Source organism: Bactrocera dorsalis, chromosome 4, assembly GCF_023373825.1.
Source record: "Bactrocera dorsalis isolate Fly_Bdor chromosome 4, ASM2337382v1, whole genome shotgun sequence".
Lineage (NCBI taxonomy): Eukaryota > Metazoa > Arthropoda > Insecta > Diptera > Tephritidae > Bactrocera > Bactrocera dorsalis.
In genome coordinates this window covers 71253182-71279664 of record NC_064306.1, presented here as the reverse complement: position 1 = coordinate 71279664, position 26483 = coordinate 71253182, and the positions used below count along the sequence as shown (strand labels likewise).

General features: G+C 36.8%; 1 protein-coding gene across 3 annotated transcripts in view; it reads left to right on the top strand.

The window, feature by feature from the left end:
• Window positions 1–26043, top strand: part of LOC105223006 (loricrin) — a 75393-nt gene extending 49350 nt beyond the window's left edge. For all 3 annotated transcript variants that reach the window (XM_011200593.4, XM_011200590.4, XM_029549002.2), the window contains 3 exons: window positions 11002–11327; window positions 12574–12744; window positions 24362–26043. In XM_011200593.4, the coding sequence (XP_011198895.2) occupies window positions 11243–11327; window positions 12574–12744; window positions 24362–25338 (1233 nt within the window). In that variant the 5' untranslated portion in view covers window positions 11002–11242 and the 3' untranslated portion in view covers window positions 25339–26043. The remainder of the gene's footprint in view (window positions 1–11001; window positions 11328–12573; window positions 12745–24361) is intronic.
• The last annotated feature ends 440 nt before the right edge of the window (window positions 26044–26483 follow it).

Sequence of the window (26483 nt, the reverse complement as noted above, 5' to 3'; positions counted from 1 at the left end):
CAGCGACTGGCAAGTTTTGTTTTCAAAATCAGTGACTAACCTTACTCGAAAACGGCTAAACCGATTAGTCTCAAATATTAACACGACCTTCTTAAAAATAATTTTTAGTAAGTAAAATATTTTTTTTTATTTATAAATTTATTATTTATAAACAATTTAATTCCGAAATTTTGGTTGAAGATCGATTTAACTAAAAAAACCGCCATTTGGTCAAAAAAAATTATTTTTCGTACTCTTCTGTTATTTAGTAACTAATAACGTCTTTTTTGAGAGCAGCTCCCGGAGATCACATGTAGTTCCTTCCCTATAAATATTTTTACTAATACTAAGCCTTAAAACACAGTCAAAAAATGCCATAGTGCAGATAATCATTTTTGGATCAATAAATTTTAAAGTTTTCTCGAAAAAATTTTGGAAAATTCGCTTTTTCGGCCTTTTAACTGGTCATATAACTCCTTAAGGACTTGAACTACAAATAGGTGAGAGGCCAAACAACCACAAAAATCGCTAAGTAAGGCGAAAATCTTAATTTGTAGCTTTGCATGTCCATAAAATCATCTATGTAAAGAATTTAAAATTGAATTCGTTATTTTAAGACAAGCTAAATACACACACCATATATTTACATTATATAATACATTTATTCGAAATTTTCTCACCACCTGCAGCGTCCTTCCTAATGAATTCGGCTTAGAATTTAGTACACAAGCATTTTATTTGACATTTCATTCGAATTTACGAGTTATGTAGCATGAAATAATGTTTACATGCCTCCCTGCACATACCTAAGCTGCAGCCATTATTGTGCATGTGTGAGTAAGACATATGTTAGCCTGCTATTACCCATACGAAATGCGCCAAGCAAGGAGCTTTCCGGAGCCGGAGTGGGTGTGTCGGCGCAGGTGAATATATCGAAAGCAATTAAACACGAAAGAATGCTCAGCTTGCTTAATTGACACACATTCTTATACTTTCACACACACACACCCACAGTAAGACCCATTTGTAGGCACACATGAGCACAAAGCGAAATCGAAAAGGACTCCAAGTATTAGGGAGAAGTGCAGGTGGAAGTAACGTGCGAGTGGATGAAGAAAATTTGTCACATTTCCTGAAGGTGTTCATGCTAAAGTGTTTATGATGGCAATCGTGCCACATCCACATACATATATGCCGCACGTGTGTGCATCGCCAGCAGATTGGTCGGTCAAGTGCGCTTGCTGTGTGCTGCAGCTGGCTACCGGCTGCCGTCTGCCAATATCCAAAGTAATTAAAATATTTTCCACATAAAGGGTGATTTTTTAAGAGCTTGATAACTTTTTTAAAAAAAAAAACGCATAAAATTTGCAAAATCTCATCGGTTCTTTATTTGAAACGTTAGATTGGTTCATGACATTTACTTTTTGAAGATAATTTCATTTAAATGTTGACCGCGGCTGCGTCTTAGGTGGTCCATTCGGAAAGTCCAATTTTGGGCAACTTTTTCGAGCATTTCGGTCGGAATAGCCCGAATTTCTTCGGAAATGTTGTCTTCCAAAGCTGGAATAGTTGCTGGCTTATTTCTGTAGACTTTAGACTTGACGTAGCCCCACAAAAAATAGTCTAAAGGCGTTAAATCGCATGATCTTGGTGGCCAACTTACGGGTCCATTTCTTGAGATGAATTGTTGTCCGAAGTTTTCCCTCAAAATGGCCATAGAATCGCGAGCTGTGTGGCATGTAGCGCCATCTTGTTGAAACCACATGTCAACCAAGTTCAGTTCTTCCATTTTTGGCAACAAAAAGTTTGTTAGCATCGAACGATAGCGATCGCCATTCACCGTAACGTTGCGTCCAACAGCATCTTTGAAAAAATACGGTCCAATGATTCCACCAGCGTACAAACCACACCAAACAGTGCATTTTTCGGGATGCATGGGCAGTTCTTGAACGGCTTCTGGTTGCTCTTCACCCCAAATGCGGCAATTTTGCTTATTTACGTAGCCATTCAACCAGAAATGAGCCTCATCGCTGAACAAAATTTGTCGATAAAAAATTTTCGAACCGAACACTGATTTTGGTAGTAAAATTCAATGATTTGCAAGCGTTGCTCGTTAGTAAGTCTATTCATGATGAAATGTCAAAGCATACTGAGCATCTTTCTCTTTGACACCATGTCTGAAATCCCACGTGATCTGTCAAATACTAATGCATGAAAATCCTAACCTCAAAAAATCACCCGTTATATCAAATGAAGATTGAGAGCGAATGGCAATAAAGGAGCGAAGTTTCATTGTTGTTGCGCAAGGATGCAGGAAACAAGGATCAATAAACGAAAATGGCAATAACGGGGAGTAGAATCAAAAGAGCAGGACAAGTAACAGGGATGAGGCTGGAGCAGACAAAGATAATCACGTGGGAGTTTGAGCTCAGCTACTGCTGCTTTTGTGAGAAGGGGAAATCAAATGGTAGCCTACTTTTCGGCGCTGCTCCTGAAAACTTAATTAACTCTGGTGTGTCAACTTTGCTAGCAAATAGAAATAAATAAATTTACTCTTATTTTCTTCATTTTTTCCAACAAATGTATTATGTTTTAATCCTTTTATTCTGTTTTAATTCGCCAAACTTTCCAATAACCCACTAAGTAATTTGAGTTCGGCGCAATTTTATTTCTCGGCTTGTTTTCTTGAACTTACAATTTTGCTTGCAAGTCAAGCCAAAGTTCGGCTGCCAAAATTACCATTGAAATCGAAGGAAATCGCGAGCGCCCTCTCCGCTGCACATTAACACCGGCCGTCGCCGTAGGGACATCGAGCCGAAATGGAAATCCAAACTTTATTCATTTTCGGCTGCTTTCATGCTTTTATGCCGGCAGGAAGGAAGAAATTGCGCGTGCCCAAAACTTTATGGCAATGCAACTGCAACTGAAACTGGCAATTATTTCCGTGCAACTGCCATGCCAAGGCAAACTTTTCCAAGTGCGAATGAAATCATTTGTGCATTTAAGCAAAACTCTCCTGGAATGATGTGGCTTAGTTGAAATAGTTGTTGTCCAAACTTTAGTGGTAGCGCTGGTGAAATTCTTCAATGATTTTTGGTTGTGTCTGATAATTTTCACAAATTAGCTGCGCTGCTTGATGAAGAAAATTGGGAAATTTGTGTAAAAATAGAAAATGGTTATAGTAATTAGGTAATATTTTAAATAGCAAGATTTTCTATTATTATTATAAGATATAAGTTACATATATTGAAGGCAATTTTCAATGGCTGTTGCGAAATTGAGAGGAGTTTCGGGTATTCTAGTATACTAGAGACTATTTAATTTTTAATAGAATACTTGTTTATTTTAAACATATATATTATAACGGGTGATTTTTTTGAGGTTAGGATTTTCATGCATTAGTATTTGACAGATCACGTGGGATTTCAGACATGGTGTCAAAGAGAAAGATGCTCAGTATGCTTTGACATTTCATCATGAATAGACTTACTAACGAGCAACGCTTGCAAATCATTGAATTTTATTACCAAAATCAGTGTTCGGTTCGAAATGTGTTTATCGACAAATTTTGTTCAGCGATGAGGCTCATTTCTGGTTGAATGGCTACGTAAATAAGCAAAATTGCCGCATTTGGGGTGAAGAGCAACCAGAAGCCGTTCAAGAACTGCCCATGCATCCCGAAAAATGCACTGTTTGGTGTGGTTTGTACGCTGGTGGAATCATTGGACCGTATTTTTTCAAAGATGCTGTTGGACGCAACGTTACGGTGAATGGCGATCGCTATCGTTCGATGCTAACAAACTTTTTGTTGCCAAAAATGGAAGAACTGAACTTGGTTGACATGTGGTTTCAACAAGATGGCGCTACATGCCACACAGCTCGCGATTCTATGGCCATTTTGAGGGAAAACTTCGGACAACAATTCATCTCAAGAAATGGACCCGTAAGTTGGCCACCAAGATCATGCGATTTAACGCCTTTAGACTATTTTTTGTGGGGCTACGTCAAGTCTAAAGTCTACAGAAATAAGCCAGCAACTATTCCAGCTTTGGAAGACAACATTTCCGAAGAAATTCGGGCTATTCCGGCCGAAATGCTCGAAAAAGTTGCCCAAAATTGGACTTTCCGAATGGACCACCTAAGACGCAGCCGCGGTCAACATTTAAATGAAATTATCTTCAAAAAGTAAATGTCATGAACCAATCTAACGTTTCAAATAAAGAACCGATGAGATTTTGCAAATTTTATGCGTTTTTTTTTTAAAAAAAGTTATCAAGCTCTTAAAAAATCACCCTTTATTATGTATATGTACTTGGAAATAATACTTTAAAGCTTCGGAATGTTTTAAAATCTTTCAAAGACTATATGTATTTAACAGATCAACTAAGAAGTCCACGACCTACCACAGTAAAACAAATTTCTTTGGCAAAATTTGGTCTTTTTATTCCAAATAGTTTCCTTCTAGGATGATAAACTGATTATTACGATTCTCGAACTTTTCGATACCACTTTGTAGTATGGCTTGTCAACAATTGATCTCAGTTTTGGCGAACAACTCTTCATTCAACAAAAAAATTTGTTCCCAGCGAGCATTATTATGAGTTCTGAGAACAGGAAATTGTGGCTGAGGGCCAGATCTGGAGAATGCAATGTTTGAGGAAGCAATTCAATGAATGGAGTTTTTCCATTGTTTTCGCTGACTTGTGATACATTGTCTTGCTCAAACAGCACTTTCCTTTTCTTCAAACGCTGTCGTTATTCGGTGATTTCGTTCTTTAAACGATTCAAAAACGCTACATAATAGTCCCTGTTAATTTTCCTTCCTTTTTTAAGGTAGTCAATTATTACATGCATATTCCAAAATTAAGACGTCATAACTTTTCCAGCTGGCTGTTGCGTTTTTCCACGCTTTTGAGCGGGGTCATCCTGTGTGTCGGATGACCCGATAACTGTCGATTGGACTTCGGAGTAAAATAATGGAGCCATGCTTCACCCATTGTCATATATCGACAGAAAAACTCAGCTTTATTACGCTTGAACATCTCCAAACACTGCTCCGAATCATTAACACGTCATTGTGTTTGGACAAAAGGGAGCTTGCTCAACCACTACTTTGCACAGAGCTTTCTCATGCCGAAATATTTGTGAATAATATGTTGTACACGTTTAGTTGATATCTTTACAGTGCCTGCTATCTCGAACAACTTCACTTTAATGTCAACTTAAATTATTTTGTGAAAATTTTTGATGTTTTCGACGGAAACAATCTCTTTTGGGCGCCCACTGCGTTCAACCATAGCAAACCACTTTTCAACAGTAGATTTTTCTAGCGCAGACTCTAATTAATATTTATCAATCCAAACCTTGGCTTAAACAGAATTTTTCGCCTATAATGCAATGCTTTATTTGCATGCGAACTTCTTGTTTATCCGCTTTTTTTCACAATAACAAAAGTTGCTTCACTCAAAATGATAGAATTCACATACTAAAGATCCGACAGCTGTCCAATTTATCTTCCTTTGAAGTGTGGGGCTAAGTAAAAATCATATGGATTCAAATCTAGTAGCGCTATTATGTATCAGGCCGAGGCTTTTTCATTTCATCTAATAATTGCATATACTTGCACAGTAACCAGATGAATTAAAAGTAAACGTAAAAACTTATTATTTCAGTAGCTTAAAAACCAAAATATATTTTAGGATTCATGTTTCTAATAATGATTTTTTCAAAAAACCAAAATATATTTTAGGATTCATGTTTCTAATAATGATTTTTCGATTAATCATAGTGATATTCCACTATTTACTTTTTTTAGAAGTTACTCATACCGCGTGTCGCACGCTAGTACATACTACCTGCATATAAAGTTGTAAACACTAAGCAAGACTCTAGAGCTCTTCAGAAAATATTCCATAAACGAATTTATAAATATATTTGTTGCATAAAAATAATGACAACTTCTTGTAGATGTCACTGGAGGGCTACACGGAAGCTTCTTTTCTCTCTAATCAATAACGCCGCTGCTAACACCGAACAAAGTGAAATAAATTAATATTTTCAGCTATTCGTTAAAACTGGCATTAAACCGAGTAGTTGTCCATCACACTGTTCGCTCTACACCTTGTCTGCTTTTCAGTTTGATGCGGATGAAAAGTTTCTCAAAAGAGCGCACTAAATTGGCACAAAGAGCAAAGCAGGAAAATGTCGCAACGCTTTTAATTATCTTCGAGGGCTACCAGCAGCTCAATTGAACTTTTCTTTCAGAGCTGACGAATTCTTTCTGTCTTCAACTTACCGCTTAAATGCTTTTGTTGAAGCTGTTGAGCAACAATTCGAGCTATTTTGGATTGAGAAGTTAATTGAAGGCAATTAGAAATATATTAAATTCTTCGAAAATTTAACACAAAAAATTTAAATTTTAGTATACAACTTTTATATAAAGAAATATATATAAATTAAAAATTTGCCATACACTCACTAGCTTATACGTAAAGACTTTAAAAAATCTTGCAAAAATATAACATATGACGTTTAGCACATTAGAAAAGAAATTGCAGAGTTAGAAAGCCTATTTTTCCAAAACTATTTCCTTTCCCCAGAGCAATGCCTTGCATTTTTGGCAACTCCGAAATTCGTTTGTTATTGCCTGCGGCACGTAAGCTATACACTGCCAACTTTTGCGAAGGCCCAACCATGTGGCAGCAGAGACCAGCAGATGCGAAACAAAACAAATTTGTGCAACACACATTCACCGTAAAGGGAGATGCTTCGAGCCGAAATGACATTTAAGTGAATTTGTAGAAGAGTTTGCATCCGTTTCCTGTCAGCAGCAGCCAAGTGGCAAGGCAACCGTGGCAGCGGATGTGTATGCAAATAAGCCAAGAAAATTGCTTATAGCCTACTTGTGCATATCTTCCGGGCATTTTTAGTTGAACAACAGCTGTGGCCGGACGAATGCGCTCTGCTGCCGCAACAAAGCAACAATTTCTGGTCACATACTCACTTGTGGCGAAGAATACTTGAAAGTGCAACCAGAGAACACCAACATATGCTAGCTTATATAATACAGTTGTAGTGAAGTAATTGGAGTAATTTAGATACTGCTTAGTAGCAATGGAAGAATTTCCTCTGAATCGAGTAATTTCTTTAACACACTTATAACCGATATTCCACAAAGGAGGACACTGAAGCGAACTTAATTTTCAAAGAAACATTTTGTGTGACCTTTGAAGAACGCTGATAGTGGACTTTTCACGTAACTGTCTATAAGAAATTGCTCCACAAAAAATTCTATGTCTTAAGTGAGCTCACAAGCTCAAAAAGAGATTTAGTAATTTTGGTCTTGAGAATTTCTTCTATAAATTTTTTTTATTCAAAGTTAAGTGATTTAATGAAGTCTCGACATGCTCAACTCAGCTGAGAAACCTTCCAAACACATTTACATGTTTTCAGCAAAGCTTCTTGCCACAATTCTTTAACTCATTACTTCTGCACTTCTATAAATATAACAACAAATATATTACTTCAATGGAAAGTCACTAGAAATAAAAAAATTGTTATCTGCAATCATTTGTCAAAGCATATAATTAGGCCTAATACACATAGCCAAATGTATTGGCATTTCGACAGATTCAATTAACTTGCTAAAATATTTTTTTTCGTTGCCATTTTCACGCTTAATCAATAACAACAACAAGCAGATTATACCATCAGCTGGCATTAGGCAACATTAAGCCCGGTTTTTTGTGTGCGTTTCGACGAAAATTGCCGAATATTTGGCGGCCATTGACGCTCGAAGTCATTTATCAGCGTTATGTTTGCCTCCCGCTCACACAGGCAAACCCTTAATTTTGATTTTTTCTTAGTATTGGTGTGGTTTAATTGGCACGTGCGTTGTGTTTTTGTATATTTGGTTATCCGCTAATAATCGTGCACATTAAATGTTTATATTTTTTGATAAAATTAAATAGTTATTGCTCTTAATATGCGCGATTTCTACTCTGTGGTAATTTTCTGTGTGTTTGTGTATGTATGTATATGCAAAAGCCGGATGCTTAATGCGAAATGAAAACAATTAGCTTCCTGTTGCTTTATTTGATAATTTTAATTCGATTTTATAGTTATTACTGTTGTTTTTTCTTCGTCGAATTGGAGATCTGATACCTTTATTGAGACATTTAATTTTTAAATAGAATAAATTAATATTTTTTGTTGTATGATTTGTGTCGACTGCTACTGCTTTTATATACTGGTTTTAATACACTTAAAACCGCTTTTAAAAATTTCGCAGATATTTTTTAAAACTCCTCGAAGTTGGACAACTGAAAAAGTAGTCGTGAGTAACGTAATTTAATAACATAATATTTACAATTTTTTTACTTAAAATATTTGAGTGGGTTTTTTTGTGTAATTTTTCTTTGAAATTTTCTACACTTCAATCAGTCTAAAGTTATTTAAGCAGAAAATCCTCCTTCTTCTAATACTAGAAAATTGTCTCTACATCGTTTGCTTTTAAGCCAAAGGAACAAAGTTCTATCTTTTGCTATCATCTCAGGAGTTTTAAGGACATGGATCGTGAAATTGAGGTTCTATGTCATTAGGAAAAAATTTATCAGCGCAAGTGAGAGCGGTTATGCACATTTTCAGCTTTTACAATTAATTTCGAAAAAAAATCGTATGTGGTACACCTTGTAACCACATGAATTTTACGGAAATTAAAGGAAGACGAGAAGTTCACAGTAAAGGGTTCAGCTGCGAGAAATCTTCGTTGGCTCATCGCAAATGAAATTTCTCAACTGGAAATCCCGCAAATTTTGTCCTGAACAGTATATAATAAGTTTATCTCTAATTTTGCAACACCCAACGAAGTCGTCGGAGACCCTGTAAAGTATATACATATATAAATGATGTTGAGCTGAGTAGATTTAGCCACGTCCGTCTGTCAGTTTTTAAGACAACAATTTGAAATATTTTCACACTTTATTTTCTTCTCAAGAGGCTGCTCATTTAACAAAACCGCCGATACTGAACTACTATGCATATAGCTGTTATAAAAACTGAACGATCGACATCAAGTACTTGTAAGGTATTTTTTTTTTCATATAACAATAAATCTTCATGAAATTCGGCGTGGATTATTGTCTAAGAAAATGATGCAATCCCCCAAGGAATCCTTCAAATACGTTCACTATAGTACATAGCTACCATACAAACTGGTAGATCAAAATCAAGTTCTTGCGTGGAAGCTTCGGCGCAACTGAAGTTGACATGTTTTCCTGGCTTTTAATATTTTTCACATAAAATCAATCCTAATATATCTTCGATCTATTTCAAATTATGTGAGATTCAACCTAAAATTCCCACTTTTTTGCCTCAAGCGGATAATATGGATTATTATTATGCTATAACGGGCCTTAGACGACCTTCAGACTTAAATAATTTCTGATATTAAAATACATATCAAATAGCACCCAGCTCCCTGCAAAAAAATAGTAATATTATGCACAAATTATAATATATTAAAAACATTTAAATGAAAGATCTTAAACTCTCCAGAGATGATAAGAAATGATGTCCAAGAGCGCAAGTAGAAGCCAATATTTAAAAAAAAATTAAAAAATACCAATAATAATGCAGTGCAAAATGAAGAATTCTTTAATATAGAATAACCTTCACCTAGAAGCCTAAATTTTAAAAAGTTTTTGGTAATGGATAAAAAATACATTTTACAAATTTCCTTGAAGTAAGGAAAAAAGACGTTCTCGTCGCCAAGACTCCTATTCTTCGTTATCTGAAAAATAAAAAAAATTATTAATTCTTGGTTAACACGAATATCGCTATTTCAAGAAGCTATAGAACTGAAAAACCAGTTTTTTTATATTATAAAATGGATGCTACTCAAAAATTAATCGAAACGCTTTTAAAGTTTTAAGTTAAATTCTAGACAGTTGCCTCGAGACTAAAGCCATTTTGTTTGCCAAAATAATAATTTTGAAAACCCCTATTAGGGGGTATATTTGTATATCTAAGCTATCGATATCTCCTTACAAGATTGTTCAAAGTGAAAGTTAAAACCTTAGAACTTGGACAAAGAGAGAAAACTCAAAATTTTATTTTTGGTAGACAGTTTTACAAAAAAATAAAATTTTGCGACATTATTTTTTTTTAAATTTTTGTAATCCATAATCCAAAATTCTCAAGGCTGTATATCCGAAACTATTACTCGGATCAACTTGAAAATTTAGGACAATATTCTAGAAATTTTGTCGAATTTAATAAGATAATAAAAAAATTCACTTTTTTGAAACCTTTAACCCATGTAACTCCTTAATAAAAATGCAACTTTATCGAACAGAGAGATTCATCATCAACCGAGTATGCAAAAAGTTGACCCGCTTCAAAATAAATCGACATCAGCATTTAAATTAAATATTAAATCAGTACGTCACGCAAAATCAACGCCAAATGCGATTTTTATATATTTGTAAAATTTTTTGAAACGAAAACTCAAAATTCAAAAAAATTAAAAAGCCTCTCTTATTTGTACCGTGGTTTTATTGAGGACGATAATCGAAAAACTCAAATTGACAGTTGTCGCAGCGCAACAAACAAGTGATGGGAGTCGCTTTGTATTCCAGAGAAATCAAATTTTTTCATTAATTTGCTTTGTCGCAGTGCCGCAATCGTAAATAAGGCAGCGTGTCAAAGTGTCATACCAATATGTGCAAATAGAAATGCAAACAGAGAAAGCCATCCGCATGCGACAGCGCAAATATTTACCAAACCGAACTCCAATAACAACTACAAAAGCAAATAACAGCGTTGCCAAAAAGTATAAAGCGAAGCACAACCGAACAGAGCTTCATATTATTTGGACATTTCCAGCATACTTTCGCATTTTTCATTCTGCTGAAGATTTGTGTTTACATTTTGAATATTTTTCCTTCTCTCGCTATTTGTTTGATGTTCATATTTCATTGCATCTAATTTAACAGAAATATATTTGCTCCTCTTTCATTGCAGAATTTGCACAAGCTCACACGCCTAGAAGCGGGCTATATTACTTGCTGGTTTTCAATAGTGTGGGACAGGGAGACAAAATATTTGACAGAAGATATATTGAAACTGCAGTAATAAGTCAAAGCGAACGCAAAAGCAGCAGAGCATAAAGTGGTCGACCAATCGAGAGGAAACCGAACGGAGTAAGGAAAAATAGAAAGACAAGCAGGCAAAAGAAAACGACTTGGAGCATAGCTAGGCGAAGATGTGGCCGAGAATGGGCACCGCTGGTCTTGCTGCCGGCGTCTTATTGCTGCTGTGCGTCGTTAACAGCGTCAACTCCTTCTCAAGTATGTACGAAATTACGAACTAAATGCGAGTGAAGCACATAAACAGTTTTATAAGTCGTTAAGTGTTCATCTCAGCACCACTGAGTATTTCATTATATTACAGTTATTTGAGATCTGCTGAAACTAACAAAATTTCATGAGTTTCAGTAAAAAATTTTCAATATGTGGTATGCAACATGAGGGAGAGTAGCGCATTTCGAAGTTATTTGTTGGTAAAAATTATTTTAAAAAAAGTTTTAAATATCGAGAAAATGTTATTTTTATTAATACTAGTGGAAATACAAAAAAAAAATATTTTTCAAAATTCAAAAGATTTTGAAAAAATTTTGAAAATTAAAAAAAAATTAATTTCCATATATTTTTCGAAAAGAAAAAAATTTCTTCCTAAAATTGTATAACTAAAATAGTCTGAATTAACTAAAACAACTCTTTCGCCGTTTGAATCGCTTCTTTCCCCTTTACTCTTGCTGCATACCAACTCTCCGGAATGTTTAAATCTTTAAAACTTTCAAAAGTATTTCTCATACGCGTTCAAGGAGTTTACCATTTCTCATGTCTCATCATCATTTAAATGTTCAAATCACCAACAACCACTTTTCACGTTTGCCTGAAATCCCGAAAACCTTTCCCACTACCACCACTCGAGCGTGTAGAACAAACAAAGAACCCTCGAACAGACTTCCGGTCACGTGCACACAAACACGCAAACACTTTCACACACACACACTACCAGCCAACATTTTAGCACACACACTCTTATACGCACACACTCACAGAAAAGCATATTTCACGCATTTACACATTTTCATCAATTTCCGCAACATTTTGTAAATATTTGAGTAATTTTCACGCGCGTCAGTGTTGTCAACATGTCATAATATTATTTATTATCAGCCCATTCGCAATGCTCAGCACACTCGGCCCCAAACACGAGTACACATCCCGCACACACAAAACAAACTGCCTTCCTCTGCCACTCATTCTCCTTTTCACGCACACACACAACCACATTTTTTCGTCTTTTACTGTCTACTCCCATTCTTGAGTTCCTCTTTTACTATTGTGTATTTAATTTTGTCCTTTTATATTTTTCTCTACTTCACTTTTTATTGTATCAATTTTATTTTTGTCCTGCAAATGTTATCAAATCAACAATCACAACAACAACAATAACTGTCTCGTCATAAAAAAACCATCGACTACCCACACTGACTTTGTCGGCGTCGGCTTTGTCGCGCCACTGTAGAGTATGGACGCGGCTGCAACGACATTGGCTGTCTGCCCAGCGAGGAGTGCGTCATCACCAGCGACTCGTGCAGCTACACGCAGCGCGAGGGCAAGGACTGCGGCAGCTACCCGAAATGTCAAAGGAAGTCCGGCTCCAGCTCTTCGTCGTCGGCGCCAGTTAATCCGTCAGGTGATTATCATTTTGTTTTATTTTATTTTCACTTTTTTTTAGTTTTATTTTTTGCTGAAGAAGTGATGCTCAATCTTAGTACCTGTAGGTCAACCGCAAGGCATAATTTTTGGCTACTTTATTTTATTTTTGATTTTTGGGAATTAAAAAAGAATTATGTGTTTTACAAAAATGTTGTAAAATAAGTGCAGAAAGATTTAAGATACATTTTTATGTAAAAAAATAGTGTTTTCGAACTTTGCACCTAAAAGCTAAGATACTTCGCGTAGCTAGACCTTAGTATTCTTCCTTCTTCTTCGTCTTGCTAAATTAATATCAGTTGGTTCAAATAAAAATAATTTCGAATAATTAAGTCAAACACACAACAATTTCTGTATCTAAAATGTCAAATCTCGAACTAAAGGGTTCTTGCATAGGAACGCTACAAAAGTAGACAGGAACAGAAAACGACGTCATATTTTTACCCGCTCTTTTGACATTTCTCTTCAGTAAGGTTTGGCATTTCATCATGGAAACATAAACGATCCAACAAAGAGTCAAAATTATTAGTATATACTACCGAAATTCGAATTCAGAAGCCTCAACACTTCAATTGAAGACCCAAATCAGTCTCTCACACGTCGTTCTAAAGCGTTGGACTTCTCTTTTACGTCGAAGTGGCCACCAGAATCGATGTTCATGAATTGGGCGGTTCATTTCTGGCTGAATGCATTCGTCAATAAGCAAAATATGTGTTATTGGTCAGGCAGCAATCCACACGTACTCCATGAATCACCACTGCATCCCGAAAAAATTACCATTTGGTGGGGGTTATGAGCCGGCGGCGTCATTGGGCCGTACTACTTCCGTGATGATCAAGACCGGCACGATACTGTGAATGGGAATCGTTATCGCTCAATGATAACGGAATACTTTTGGCCCGAATCGGATGAAATGGACTTAGACAATATGTGGTTCTAACAGGACTGCGCCACAAACCTCACAGCGAATGTCACAATCGATTTATTGAAAACCAAGTTTGGTGAATGTGTTTTCTCACGAAATGGCCCAGTCAATTGGCCGATTGGGTCGTGAGATTTGACGCCGTTAGACTATTTTCTGTGGAGCTACGTCGAGTCTTTGATCTATGCTAGCAAGCCTGTGACGATTGATGAAATTCGTTCGAATATCGAACGTCAAATTACACCAGTATCGATCGATTTCGACCGTTCGAAAATTGGGTTTAGCGTCTGGACTTATGCAACCGTGCCCGTGGTGGCCAAGCTAAAGAAATCCATACACAATGGCATCGAGTATACTGATATCCCAAACCGTTTTGTTTTATTTAAAAAAACTTTTGTAGTGATCTTATTGAAAAACCCGTTAAAAGCAATTATATTTTTAAAGAAATTAAGATTTTTATAATTCTTTACTAAAAGCTCTTGAAAATGCCACAAATGTGTATTACAAATTTTATGATATCTTCTACAAAATATGTTTGAGTTCTGAACATTTTGATTTTAACAATTATCAACATTTATCAAATCAAACACAGATCATTTTTTTATTAATTCCCAAAAATCCAGTTAACTAGTTAGAGAACTTTTAGTTTTTAAGAGCTTTAGGAGCTTAATTACAGCTTCATAGGACACTCACGAAAGCTTTCAGAAAAAAGCTCAAATCGAAATGGCTAAAAACGCTTGAAATGAATATGGCTAAGCTACATTTAAGAATTGGCCTGAGAACGCTTGTAAATTTCACCGCAAAAATGGACACATCACAACACAAAAACTCATCAAAATCACGGAAATAACGCAAATTTATTCACTCTGGCAACGTCAAAAGCAAATAACATACACACGTTTATTTCATTATATTTCAAAAGTTGTTGCTTTCTTCAAGAAATTATATTTTTGGTTCAACTATTTGGTTTTATGGATTTTTATTTGCTGCAGTCACTACCCAAGCATTGAAATCATAATCATTAATATTAAGTATATAATAGTATTTGTTGTTGCAACCGAAAATGAAAATATGCTTGCATGCCTCAAAGCATGCATTGTAATATTTGTTGTGGATTGCACTTATAAAATCACTTTAAAAAATCTTTCTTTTGAGATTTTCTACATTTTAATTTCTTCCACGCATGTCTCTACAACTCTAATGATCGCCTGCATGAAGTGTAGCACTTATGATAACTAACGTAATCATACATATATATTTTTACCAACCAACTTCATCGCTCTAACTGCTCTTAACTAACCAAACGCCTTTTGTACTCTTTCTCTCTCTCTCACCGGCTCTCTGGTTGCTGCATAAAAAAAACGAAAATTATAAAAAAAAATCGTAAATAAACCATGTCATTTCACCACTTGCCGCACTCTCCATCGTAACACGTGTTAAATGTTGCTATCGTGCCCAGGATCAAGCTTCAAGCCTGGTCCCGAGCACGCCATCTTCTCATCCGCCTCATCAAACCCCACGCTTAACACGCACACATACTACACCGGCAACGGCGGCTCGTCATCGTCCAACGGTGGCAGCAATTCATCGCCCGGTGGCAGTCTTAATAACATAAATAACGGTTATGCCGGCAAGAGTAGTAATAATGTTAACTCGAATTACGGCAACGGTCACGATGGCAGCGGCAATGGCAACGGCGCGCCCGGCAATGGCCAAAAGTTACGCCCGAATGGCGGTACCGGTGGCATTGACCCGCACTATGTGTTCGGCGCACCGCAGTCGGTGCCGATCTTACCCAATCTGCCAATTTTTCCCTATAATTCACCCACACAAGCACCATCTTTTCAACAATTTCCCCAACCTAATCATCCAGGTAGCGTACTGAATCCCGGCTACCCAGTCGGACTGCAGCCCGTCAACCCCTACAGTCCGTCGTTCGTGTTCGGCCAGCAGCCTTACTACTCCATGCCGGGTGGCACTGGAGGCCCGCCAGGCGGCAGCAACGGCATACTCGGCGGCAGCGGAGGCGGTTTGGCCCCGCCGAGCGGCTATTACGGCAACAGCAATGTGGGCTATCAAAATCCGAATATGTACAACAAACCACCGCCGCAATATCAGAACCAGAACCCGTACAATCGCCAGACGCAGGGACATCCATCGGGCGCAGCGCACCGAGGCGGTGCGACTAGTTGGCAGACGCTGACCATTGTTGCATGCGGTTACGCTCTATTGACGGCGCTGGTGTCGCAGCGTTTGGCCTGCGGTCGCAGCACGTAATGTTGCATGCGACGTCGTTGTGGCAGCGCTGTTATAGTTTTGTTATCGACGGTCAACGTTTATTAAGTGCTTAATGGGTTAAACGATATTACATTTTAGTTTTCAGTTCGATTCGGTTACCTTTTTGTTGTTTTGCTCTTTCGTTGCTGTAGTTTTAAAATATCCATTCAAAATCATGAAACGGAAACATAACGGTGCGGACTATAATAATACCATAGTAATGAACAATATTTTTTTATTGTATATAAAGTGTTTGAACAAATTCTAATCGGAACACTGAAATACTTTGGAAGTCTGCGCTGCAATAGCAAAGATCACATCGAATTCAAAATTTGATTAAAGAAAATTGACATTTCTTCATTTGTAGAAAACTTTGCTCTTCTTGCTTTCCATGTTATGTTATCTTGGTTTCAAACCAGTTTTCTCACTGAATTTCTATCTTATTTCCTTACCACTTTTAGGTAACTGATACTTGACAATTGATCCCATTAATTTTTCTCAAGAAATAGACAAACTCTAATTCGAATATCTTAAGATTTTTAGATCAAAAAATATGTTATAATAACTTTCTAGATTCCTCACTACAAATTTGTAACTGAAATCCCTTGAATGTAAAAAAATCACTTTCTAAGGCACTCACTAATTAAATTCTCAAAAACGTATGAAAATCTGTTATAAAAGGGAGCTCTTTACCCTGCTTTCTGCTTCAACCTCCACACTCAACAGTCCTACAAACAGCACCTGATATTTAATAAGTGTTCCTTTGGTATGCTCCCTTTCAATATTCTCAAATAATCAATTTTCATTCGACAATTTCTATTGTCCTTCTACTCCTCTCTCCATTGCAGTTGATTACACAGTTTCGAAGGACACTTTAAAGCACTGTGAAGACAGTGAATTCGAAAGCACAAGCTCTCTCCCTCTTTCCATTTCAAAGCACCGTTTAGTGCGATCACCACAAGTTATGATACCACCGCTAGCTGGGCCACCCATCGTTAGACCGGTTCCACTGAATCCAGCAGCTCCTCCAATGATACCCGTGAGGCCTGTAACGCCAGTTAATCCTCTGGCACCACCTATGATGGCACCTCCAATACAACAGCTGCCAGCACCTGGATTACCGCCACCTCGTTTTCCTTCTTCAAATGGTGGCGGTCAGACGATTATTGTAGAACCCGTGGTCATTTTACCCATCGGTGGCGGATACCTGCCTTCTGGGTACAAACCTTCTTTCTATGGACCATCGGGTCTCTATCCTTACACGCCACAAGTCTACCCGACAAGGCGGCCTACTTACTATAATTACAACAACAATTACAATAATAATAATAACGCCTATAATGACTATGGGAATAACGCTTACAACAACAATAACTACGGCGCCAATTACGATTATTATAGCAACAATAATTATAGTAACAATAATTACGGTTAACGGCACATAAACACACACTCTGTGCACCAGACCAAGTAGGTCAAAAGTCAAATAAATTGTATCAATGCAACACTGCTATAAGCTTCCAAGGAAGTTGTGCATTATTGATGTATAAAAAGGGTTACTTTTTGTGGAAAAATGTACATATTATTGCAAAAGACACGGCACTCCGTTTGCCATTCTCTCGTCTCAATTTTAACACTACCTTCTTCTCCTAAACCTTGCAGAAGATGCGATCCTACATTATCTACATCGCTCAGCGCACGCAGCAAACGAGATGATGAGCCATCGGCAAAGGCGACAGGTTGGGTCAGGTGGTCGAGGTCCCGGAATGGGTGGTGCACCCGGAATGGGAGCTCAGGGGAACGGACCTAGACAACAAAACGGTATGAACGGACCTGGACAAATGGGGGGTCAAGGCGGAATGGGGATGGGAATGGGAATGAATGGGCGCGGACCGATGGGTGGACAAGGAGGAATGGGCATGCCAAACGGACAAGGAAGAATGGGCATGCCAAACGGACAAGGAAGAATGGGCATGCCAAACGGACAAGGTGGAATGGGCATGCCGAACGGACAAGGTGGGATGGGCATGTCGAATGGTCGCGGTCCAATGGGAGGACCGAGCGGTATGGGAATGAATGGAGCACCTCGAGGTCCCGGTATGAATATGCAAGGTGGGAATGGAAATTTTGGCGGTGGAGTAAACGGCACCAATGGTTATGCTTCCTGGTATGGATACGGCGGCAGGAATAACAACCCAAATGGGCCAATGAATCAATGGAACAGAGCTGGTGGTGGAAACGGTTTCGGCGGCGGTCCCAATGGCAATTTTCCCAATGGCCAGCAGTTTGGTGGCCCCCCCTCAGTTTGGCAGAACGGTGGCACGATGGGTCAACCAAATTTCGGCGGTCCTCGTATGGGCTACGGTCCTGGGTATGATCAATCGTTTGGCAACGGCTTTTACAACGCCTCCACCACCACGCAATCCAGCTGGTTCTAACACTGATAACACTGAACAGTTAGCTGAACTACAACTGCATATACTTTTGTCTGAATTTGCACGAACATACTTGAATAAATATTGAAAATGTTGCACTGCTCTCAGCTCTTTCATCTTTTGCTTGGAAAATTAATTTTGCGAGAAATTCAAATCCTTTGATTTCGGAATTCGGAAATTTGTTGTTGCTCATGCATTTCTTCCACTGCTAATTGAATTTCTCAAATGTATTTGATGGTACTGTTATTCAGATTTGCAACATTTTGTTGTTGCTTGAACTCTCGTTTGCTGTTGTGTGGGCGTGTGGTCTTAGAAGTATTTGCATTTCTCTATTTGTCCAACTCACAAAGGAAACGCAATTAAATTGTGCACACATTCGTAATCGATTTTCGAGAATTTCTTCCACTCGTTTGGAGAGATATTTAATTCTAGCTGAGCACATTCCTTTTGCATACCGTTAGGATTGCACTGCTTTGTTTCTACCCGGAAAATGCAAATAAGGGTATATTTGTGTGAAGTCGAAATTGCCGTTGCTGAAAATATGATAATTGTTAGAGTCGCAATATTTACAGTACTCAACAACTCTGCAGAAAATTGCTTTGACGTCTGTGGGGTCTTTGAGTTGCCCTTATTACGGATTTGCGTCCAAAAATTTTCCATTACGTACAGCTATTTTTGTTAATTTAGTAAGCAGTGCCTGTTTGACACCTCCACCCCTTGCCAACAACAAAAAAATCCTTCGTGTTAGGAAATGTTTACTATCATACTTTCCCAAAATTAGTTAGAACAGCCTCTAACATAGTCTTCTTCATCTTTATTGGTGTAGACAACGCTTACGCGGGATATAGCCCTTAATATCACAGTCGAAAAATTACTGTGAACTAGTGTTATTTTTGAGAAATTTCAGTGGGCTCCTAAAGGTATACTTACTATAGGAAATGTGGGTTATGAAACATATAATATTATGGGTATTTTATGGTCGTAGATAAAAGTTTTGGTTGCGCTAGTCAAAAACCCCCAACATGGTTTCACTCATGTAAGTTAACTGCAAACTTTGGACTACTTTTTCCCCAAAAAATAAATTCCTAGCATACCTTTGTGCGCTGCGCTTCTTCGCAGAATTTCAAAGTATTTCAGACATATTTTCAACCGCTAAATAAATAAGCGTATTGGAAATACGATAATCGTGTTAAAATTATAATGGTTTTTGTATTGAAATAAAATCGCTTTCATAACAGAAGTTTTAGCAAGCGATTTTCAGAAAATTTTCGAATATATTTTGAACACAACGAATTTTTAGCGAAAATCAAACACAAAAACGTTTTGTTTTAAATAAAAAAGAAAAAATTTTCAAATAAAACGCAAAAAGGTAGTTGAATAAAAAAATGATAATAATATAATTCAACTTTGTATAGTTAATTTAAGCAAATAATAATAATTATATACATACATGAATTTGTATTTTAAAAGTAATGCCAAATGTCTTAAACGAAAAACTCTTTTATTTTTCAGCAAGAAATACAAAATCTCCATACAAAAAATATTATTTTAACAAATTCCACAATTCGGGGAGGAAAATTTACAACTGAATTGACCCACTAGAAACGTTGAACCAATGTAAGATACTAAACTATAAAAGAACTCCAAACAGAGTTGCCACAAAATGAAAAATATAAAATAAAAATCTCAATTCAATATATGCCGAAAAGTATGCAATATAATTTCGTATTACTGCAAGATTTCCAAAGTGCTTTTGTTTCTCTAAAATTATAAAAAGCTATTTGTTGTTATAACTAAATTTACATATATAACTCGCATAAGGGTTGTTCAATTTTTAACGGTATAGTTTTAGAAATTTTAGAACCGAAATTTTTGGAAGAAGTTGGCGTTTAAATGTGAAGCTTTTTGGTGCTTTTGGAGAAAAATAGTTTCTATTCAATTTTCAGTCAGTCAGTTTGAAAGCTTAGCTTTTTTGAAATGATTAGAGAAACTCATTAAAAACAAAAAAATTAATGATAATAAAAGCATTTAAAAAACAAAACTTAAAATTCTGCGCAACATATGGCAACCACTGAATCAAAATCAAATCAAATCAAAAAAGTTTGAACAAGCATATACAAATAAACATTGTAAATAGATATAAAAGCAATATCAAAAAAACAAAAAATATATATATATATAAAGACTAGTAATATTGTTGCAAGGTGTTGGCATTTAAAGAGTTCTCGAACTTGTTTTTATTTTAAGAAAAATATGTTAAAGCATCCATTGTACTAGATATTCTGTTTACCTCAAATATTTTTGTATGCAAATCATAAATAAAAACCTACCTTACCGTTACTCAAAGCAAATAAAAATATTTTTTTTTTAATTTTTTATAAAAAATTAAATAAAATAGTTTTTTTTAATAAAAATATTTTTTTTCATAAAAAAAAATTAACAAAAAATGTAAATTTATTTTTATATTTCCGTCCGTTGTTACTCATTTGCACTTACACATACAAAATAAAAAAATACAAAAAAAATGTAAGAAAAATGGCAAAAGCGGAAACTGAAGCAAAAGCTGCCAACTGAACTCAACAAATGCAATCAAATTAATTTATTAATTATATAAATAATTACCGTTAAAGCTACTAACATTTTTTTACGCATAACGGCATTAAAAACTGACAACTAACGGAAGTACTTACTATAGACAATAGCAAAGTACTAAACTATAAACAAAATACTAACCGAAATATGTACAGTTGGGTGTATGTATGTACATACATATATAACATATAACATTATATTTAACGGCAACATACTGGGCATTTAGTATTGAATTTAGCATTTTATGCCTCTCATATAATTGTGTTCATTTTAAGCATAACCAAAATAACTAACAATAACAACAACAAAAGCGCATGACGTCAATAGCAATTATTACTAACGAAATTATAAAAATATTTAACTCAATTTGTACATATGTAACATGCGAAAAATACTAAAACGTTTAGCTATATAATTAACTAACAATTAACAAAACACAACCGAAGACTTATAATATTTAGTGAACTTGAAAAGTTGTTTAGCATTTAATTAAAAATAAAAACAAAAAGTTTGCAACTAAAAGTTTAGGAAAACAAAATTCAACGAAATAAAATTAAGTGGCAACGTAACTTTGCGAGCGAGTGTGTTATTAGCGTAATGGCTTTACTTAGTAAATACAAACAAACGTGGGTTAAGTGCGTTAGACCTAACCGAAAGCGACATTTTAGCACTACAATTACTTGTTACTAAGTGTAAGCATATTCATACAAGTAGTTTAGCATTTTAATAATTGTAGAAATTAATTAATATGGATTCTGACGCTTTTTGAGGCATAATAAAGAAAATAGCTAAAATGTGATGGGTTTTGGTGATGTATGACATTATAGAACCTGCCGACGGACTTCTGGGTATAGTTTTCAATAATTCCCTGAAGATTTTCAAATGAATTTCAGCGCTGTTTTACACGAGTAAAACCCTTATATCAGGGATTCCAGTAGGGATGATATGATGTAACTAACTTGATGATATGGCTTCTAGATGTCGTTTCGGCCATTTTTAATGTGACAAGATCTGTTATTTTTTCTCATTGTATTTAAAAATGTTTACAATTTCACTATGGAAAATTATACGCAAGAACAACGTTTACAAAATATTCAAATCTGTTATCATATGTTATGTTGTTTTCGTGCGCTTTTGCCATTTTATGGTCGTAGTAATCGTCCACCTGTGCTATAGCGAGTCGAGTTCTTGAAATTTCCAAGCCAAATTTTTCTTTACAAAACGTTCAAGTTCCAATAAAATAAAGAACCGCGCGAAGTAATGAATATATTGCTCCCGTTCAGGCAAGTTTAGCTGAAGACCACAGTTTGTCGATTCCAAGACGTTTCCAAGAATTGAGACTATCTCAAACCACAACCTGGCGAATTTTGTGAAAGGATATGGGCTTGCAACCATATAAAATTGTTTTCACTCCAGAACTGAAGCCATTGGAACAGCTCAAACGTTGTGAATGTGCTAATTTTGCCTTGGAACAACTTGAAACCGACAATGATTTTTTTTTTAAGAAAATCATCTCCCCCGATGAGGCTCACTTTTACCTAAGTACTGTAAATAAAACTGTCAATCCTGGTGCAAAGAAGATCCACAAATTATACATTAATAATGTTTACATACACCTAAATTGACAGTTTGGTGTGCTTTCTGGTCTGGTGGAATTATCGATTCGTACTTCTTTCTAAATAAAGCTGCTGACACCGTTACTATCAATGGAGAGCGGCATAGATCGCTGATAACAGACAACTTATGAACGCAATTAGAAGAAATTGATGTTGACTACAGCTGGTTCCAACAAGGTGGGGCTACGTGCCACACCTCAAGTGCAACAATCGATTTATTACGAGAAAAGTTTGGAGTTTCGATTATTCCAAGAAATTTTGACATCGAAAGGCCACCAAAAAGTTTTGATTTAACACTATTAGACTACTTCCTGTGGGACTATTTGAACTTATTGATCTTTAGCAATAAACCACACTCTCTTCAAGCTTTAGAAGTCAATATTAAACGTGCCGTTCATTGTAGACTACTTAATTTATTGGAAAAACTACTCGAAAATTGGATTCATCGAATTAGTTACTGCGAAAAAAGTCGTGGAGGCCATTTAAATCATGTTACTTTCAGAACTTAACTATGCTATGTCAATTGTAGTTCAAGCTAAATAAAATCTTTAAAATTAGCGTATTTTTTTTTTGGAAAAAAAATCATATCACTCTTACTGGAAACACCTTTACAACGGTCTAACCCCCGTTTCGTTTTCTATTTAATTTCGCAGCCGAATTGAAAAATTAATTTCAATAGTATATTTTAAAATAAAAAGTATTTTATTGTTTTTGAGCGGAATATTATTATCTGATCAAATTTGACCCGGACTGACAAAGAGTAGGACTACATTTTCACGTATTTTAATACAAATCCTAAACATTGCTTTCAAATGAGTCAATACAAACAAAAAATAAGTCAAAGCTTATATAAATTTTTTATACACTTGTTTTAGGCATCGACTGATAAGGCCTTAAGTGCTTCAGGGAATTTTGTCTGTTTTTGTTTTCGGCCAATTTTTTGAGTGCCACTCTCTAAATTGTTGAACAATTTTGAGGGCATACTCATAAACTCAAGTCTCATCACCAGCCATGATGCCTATCGCTCTCATTTGTGACCTCGACTCAACTTCGTTTCTACAAAAGATTCAGGTCTTTTGTTATATTGACAAACTTTAAATGACATATATTAGTTCTATAGTACGGGACCCGCCATGACTTGGTAGTTGGAGTACGAATCTCAGCAATCAAGCTCTTGCCGTCACTCCTCGGTGTGCAGTGACTTGTCTCTGAAAGTATTTTTGCTTTGGAAAAGTCGCTCATAAAGATAAAGACTGTTCCTTTATATTTTTCTTTTTTGCCGGGTGACTTTGAACTATATATGAACTTCAAATATATCATACTTTTTATGACTGCATCATACTGAGAAGAATTGTGGTCATGCTTTACTTGTATATCAAAAGCCATCACATTTTAGACTAGTTCTTCAGTAGCTTAGTTCATCTTCATACAATTTTAGTAGAATTTCTGTTTAATTTTGTATTTAATTAATTAATAATGCTTTTTGCTTTGTTGTTGTATATTAGTAACGCATTTTTACATTTTGTTCTTTGTTTTCCTGTTTTAACGCTTTTGTGGCTAAATCTCTGCTCCAACACGCCACGCTCTTCCGCGCTGCTTATTTGTGGCTAAAACGACTAAAAACTAACTAAAAACTGCCGCTTGCTTTGCAAACCGCGCCAATGTAAATACCACACTTTCAACTCATCCACGCACACACACCCGCATATACGTGTAACACATGCGTCCGACCAATGCAAATGCGCCTGCGCATAGTGAGCACCGGCACCACACACAACTCGTACAATCCGAGCGCACCGGTGCCCGATCTTGGTGATGGCAACAGTTTCAGTGGCGGCAGCAGCGGCAATTCCGGTGGCGGCGGTTCCGGTGGACACAGTCTCTATCCCACTTTGCCCAATAGCCCGCCTGCAGGCGCATCAAACCCTTACGGTGGCTACCAGCCACAGCCGGGCGGATATCAGCCGCCAGCAGGCGGTTACCAGCCAGGAGGCTATCAGCCGGGTGGTTATCAACCCGGTGGCTATCAACCAGGCGGCTACCAACCCGGCGGCTACAATCCGAATGCTGGCGGCAGCGGTGGCTACGTGCCAAATGCCCCGGGTTATGGTGGCGGCAGCGAGCCGCAGAAACCGAAAGACAAGGAAGGCGGCGGCTTCTTCTCCAGCTTCTTCTCCAATCCGGCAGTGAGTCAGGCTGTATCTGGTATTATTGCGGGCCAAATTACGAAGAGCTTGCAAGGAGGCGGCGGCGGCGGTGGTGGAGCTAATGGTGGTGCCAACGGCGGCTACCAACCAAGTGGTGGCTATCAACCTAGCGGCGGTTATGGCGGTGGTAGTGGCAGCAGCTCAAGCAGCGGTTCATCTGGCAGCAATATTCTTGGTGGTCTACTCGGTGTGTTGGGTGGTAGTGGAGGCGGTACCAGTGCTGGAAGTAGCGGCAGCGCCAGTAATTTCTTGGGTAGTCTTCTGAGCGGTGGTGGCGGCAGCAGTGGTGGTAGCAGTGCCAGCAATTTCTTGGGCAGCTTGCTCAGTGGCGGCGGTGGCGGCAGTAGCGCTAACCGTGCCGGTGGCAGCAATCCGATCAGCGAAATCTTGGGCTCACGCAACTTTGGTGGCCTCTTTAGTGAGAATCCATCCTCCAGCTCTTCATCTGGGTCCTCCGGGTACTCCTCGAGCTCTCAAGGTCCCAAAAGTTACCCCACTCAACCACCAATGAACTACTACGGTTAATATGGAGAAAGGAGACAAAGCCCCTTTTCATTTATACTCGTTTTTTCTTAAAATCAAATGATATTTTTATTTTACTAACAGGGCAGCTAAGATCTATTTCAATTTACACCAAATAATATATACATACTCTAACTAAACGTAGGCAAAAGATAATAATTTTACTAGAGAAAAGCATAAAACTAACGATAATCAAAGAGCAAAACACTTGCAGCCATTCGCAGCTGAGAAAACTGTGGCTTGTGGCGCGCAGAAATGAGAACAGCTTCGGCGAAGATTCGTGTATATATACTCGCCTAGTTAATAAAGCAGTTTTTATGCCTAGAAGAAACTAATAAGTAAATAAAGAGAAAGGAAAATGTACTCATAGACCTTAGAGAGAAAACGATTTTTTAACTGTAAAGCTATATTATTTGAGAAGCGCTGCAATTACTCGCAAGACGGCTTGGCAAAGATTGCAAACAATAATTTTACCAATCAATTAGTATATAAAATGTACATATAGAAGAAACATATATACAAACACAAAAACAAAACCAAAATGTCTTTATAGAAACGTTCACTTAAATGCAATAAATTTTAATTTTCATAACTTCGAGCATAAATAAGATAATTGAATTTAATAACGAAGGAATTCTGAATTGTAAATAAAAAGCTGAAATCAAATAAATAAACGAAATTATATGAAACATATGTATTTAAAGAAAAGTTGTTGCGTTTTGTATTATGAAGGAAGAAAAGGAAAGTGGTGAGTAACAGTTGCTTTGGTGAAATAATTTTAAAAATAGATAATAAAGAGCTGTTTTTAATTGAAATAAATATTTAAATACCAGTTCTTGAAAAGTTCCCAGAAGAACCGTCGCGACGTTCTCTAGCTAAATTTTCTTCAACGATGAGACCCATTTCTCGCTCAATGGGTATGGGAACAAGCTAAGTTGCCGCATTTGGAACGAATTCAAGTTGTGAGAGCTACCATTTCATCTAGAAAAAATAACGGTTTAATGTGATTTGTGGGCCGAAAAATCATCGGTCCATATTTCATCAAAAATGATGCCGGTAAGAATGTAATCCTTAATGGTGACCATTATCACGCCACGATAACCGACAATTTGTTATCTGAAATTGAAGTTCGTAATCTCAGCGACATT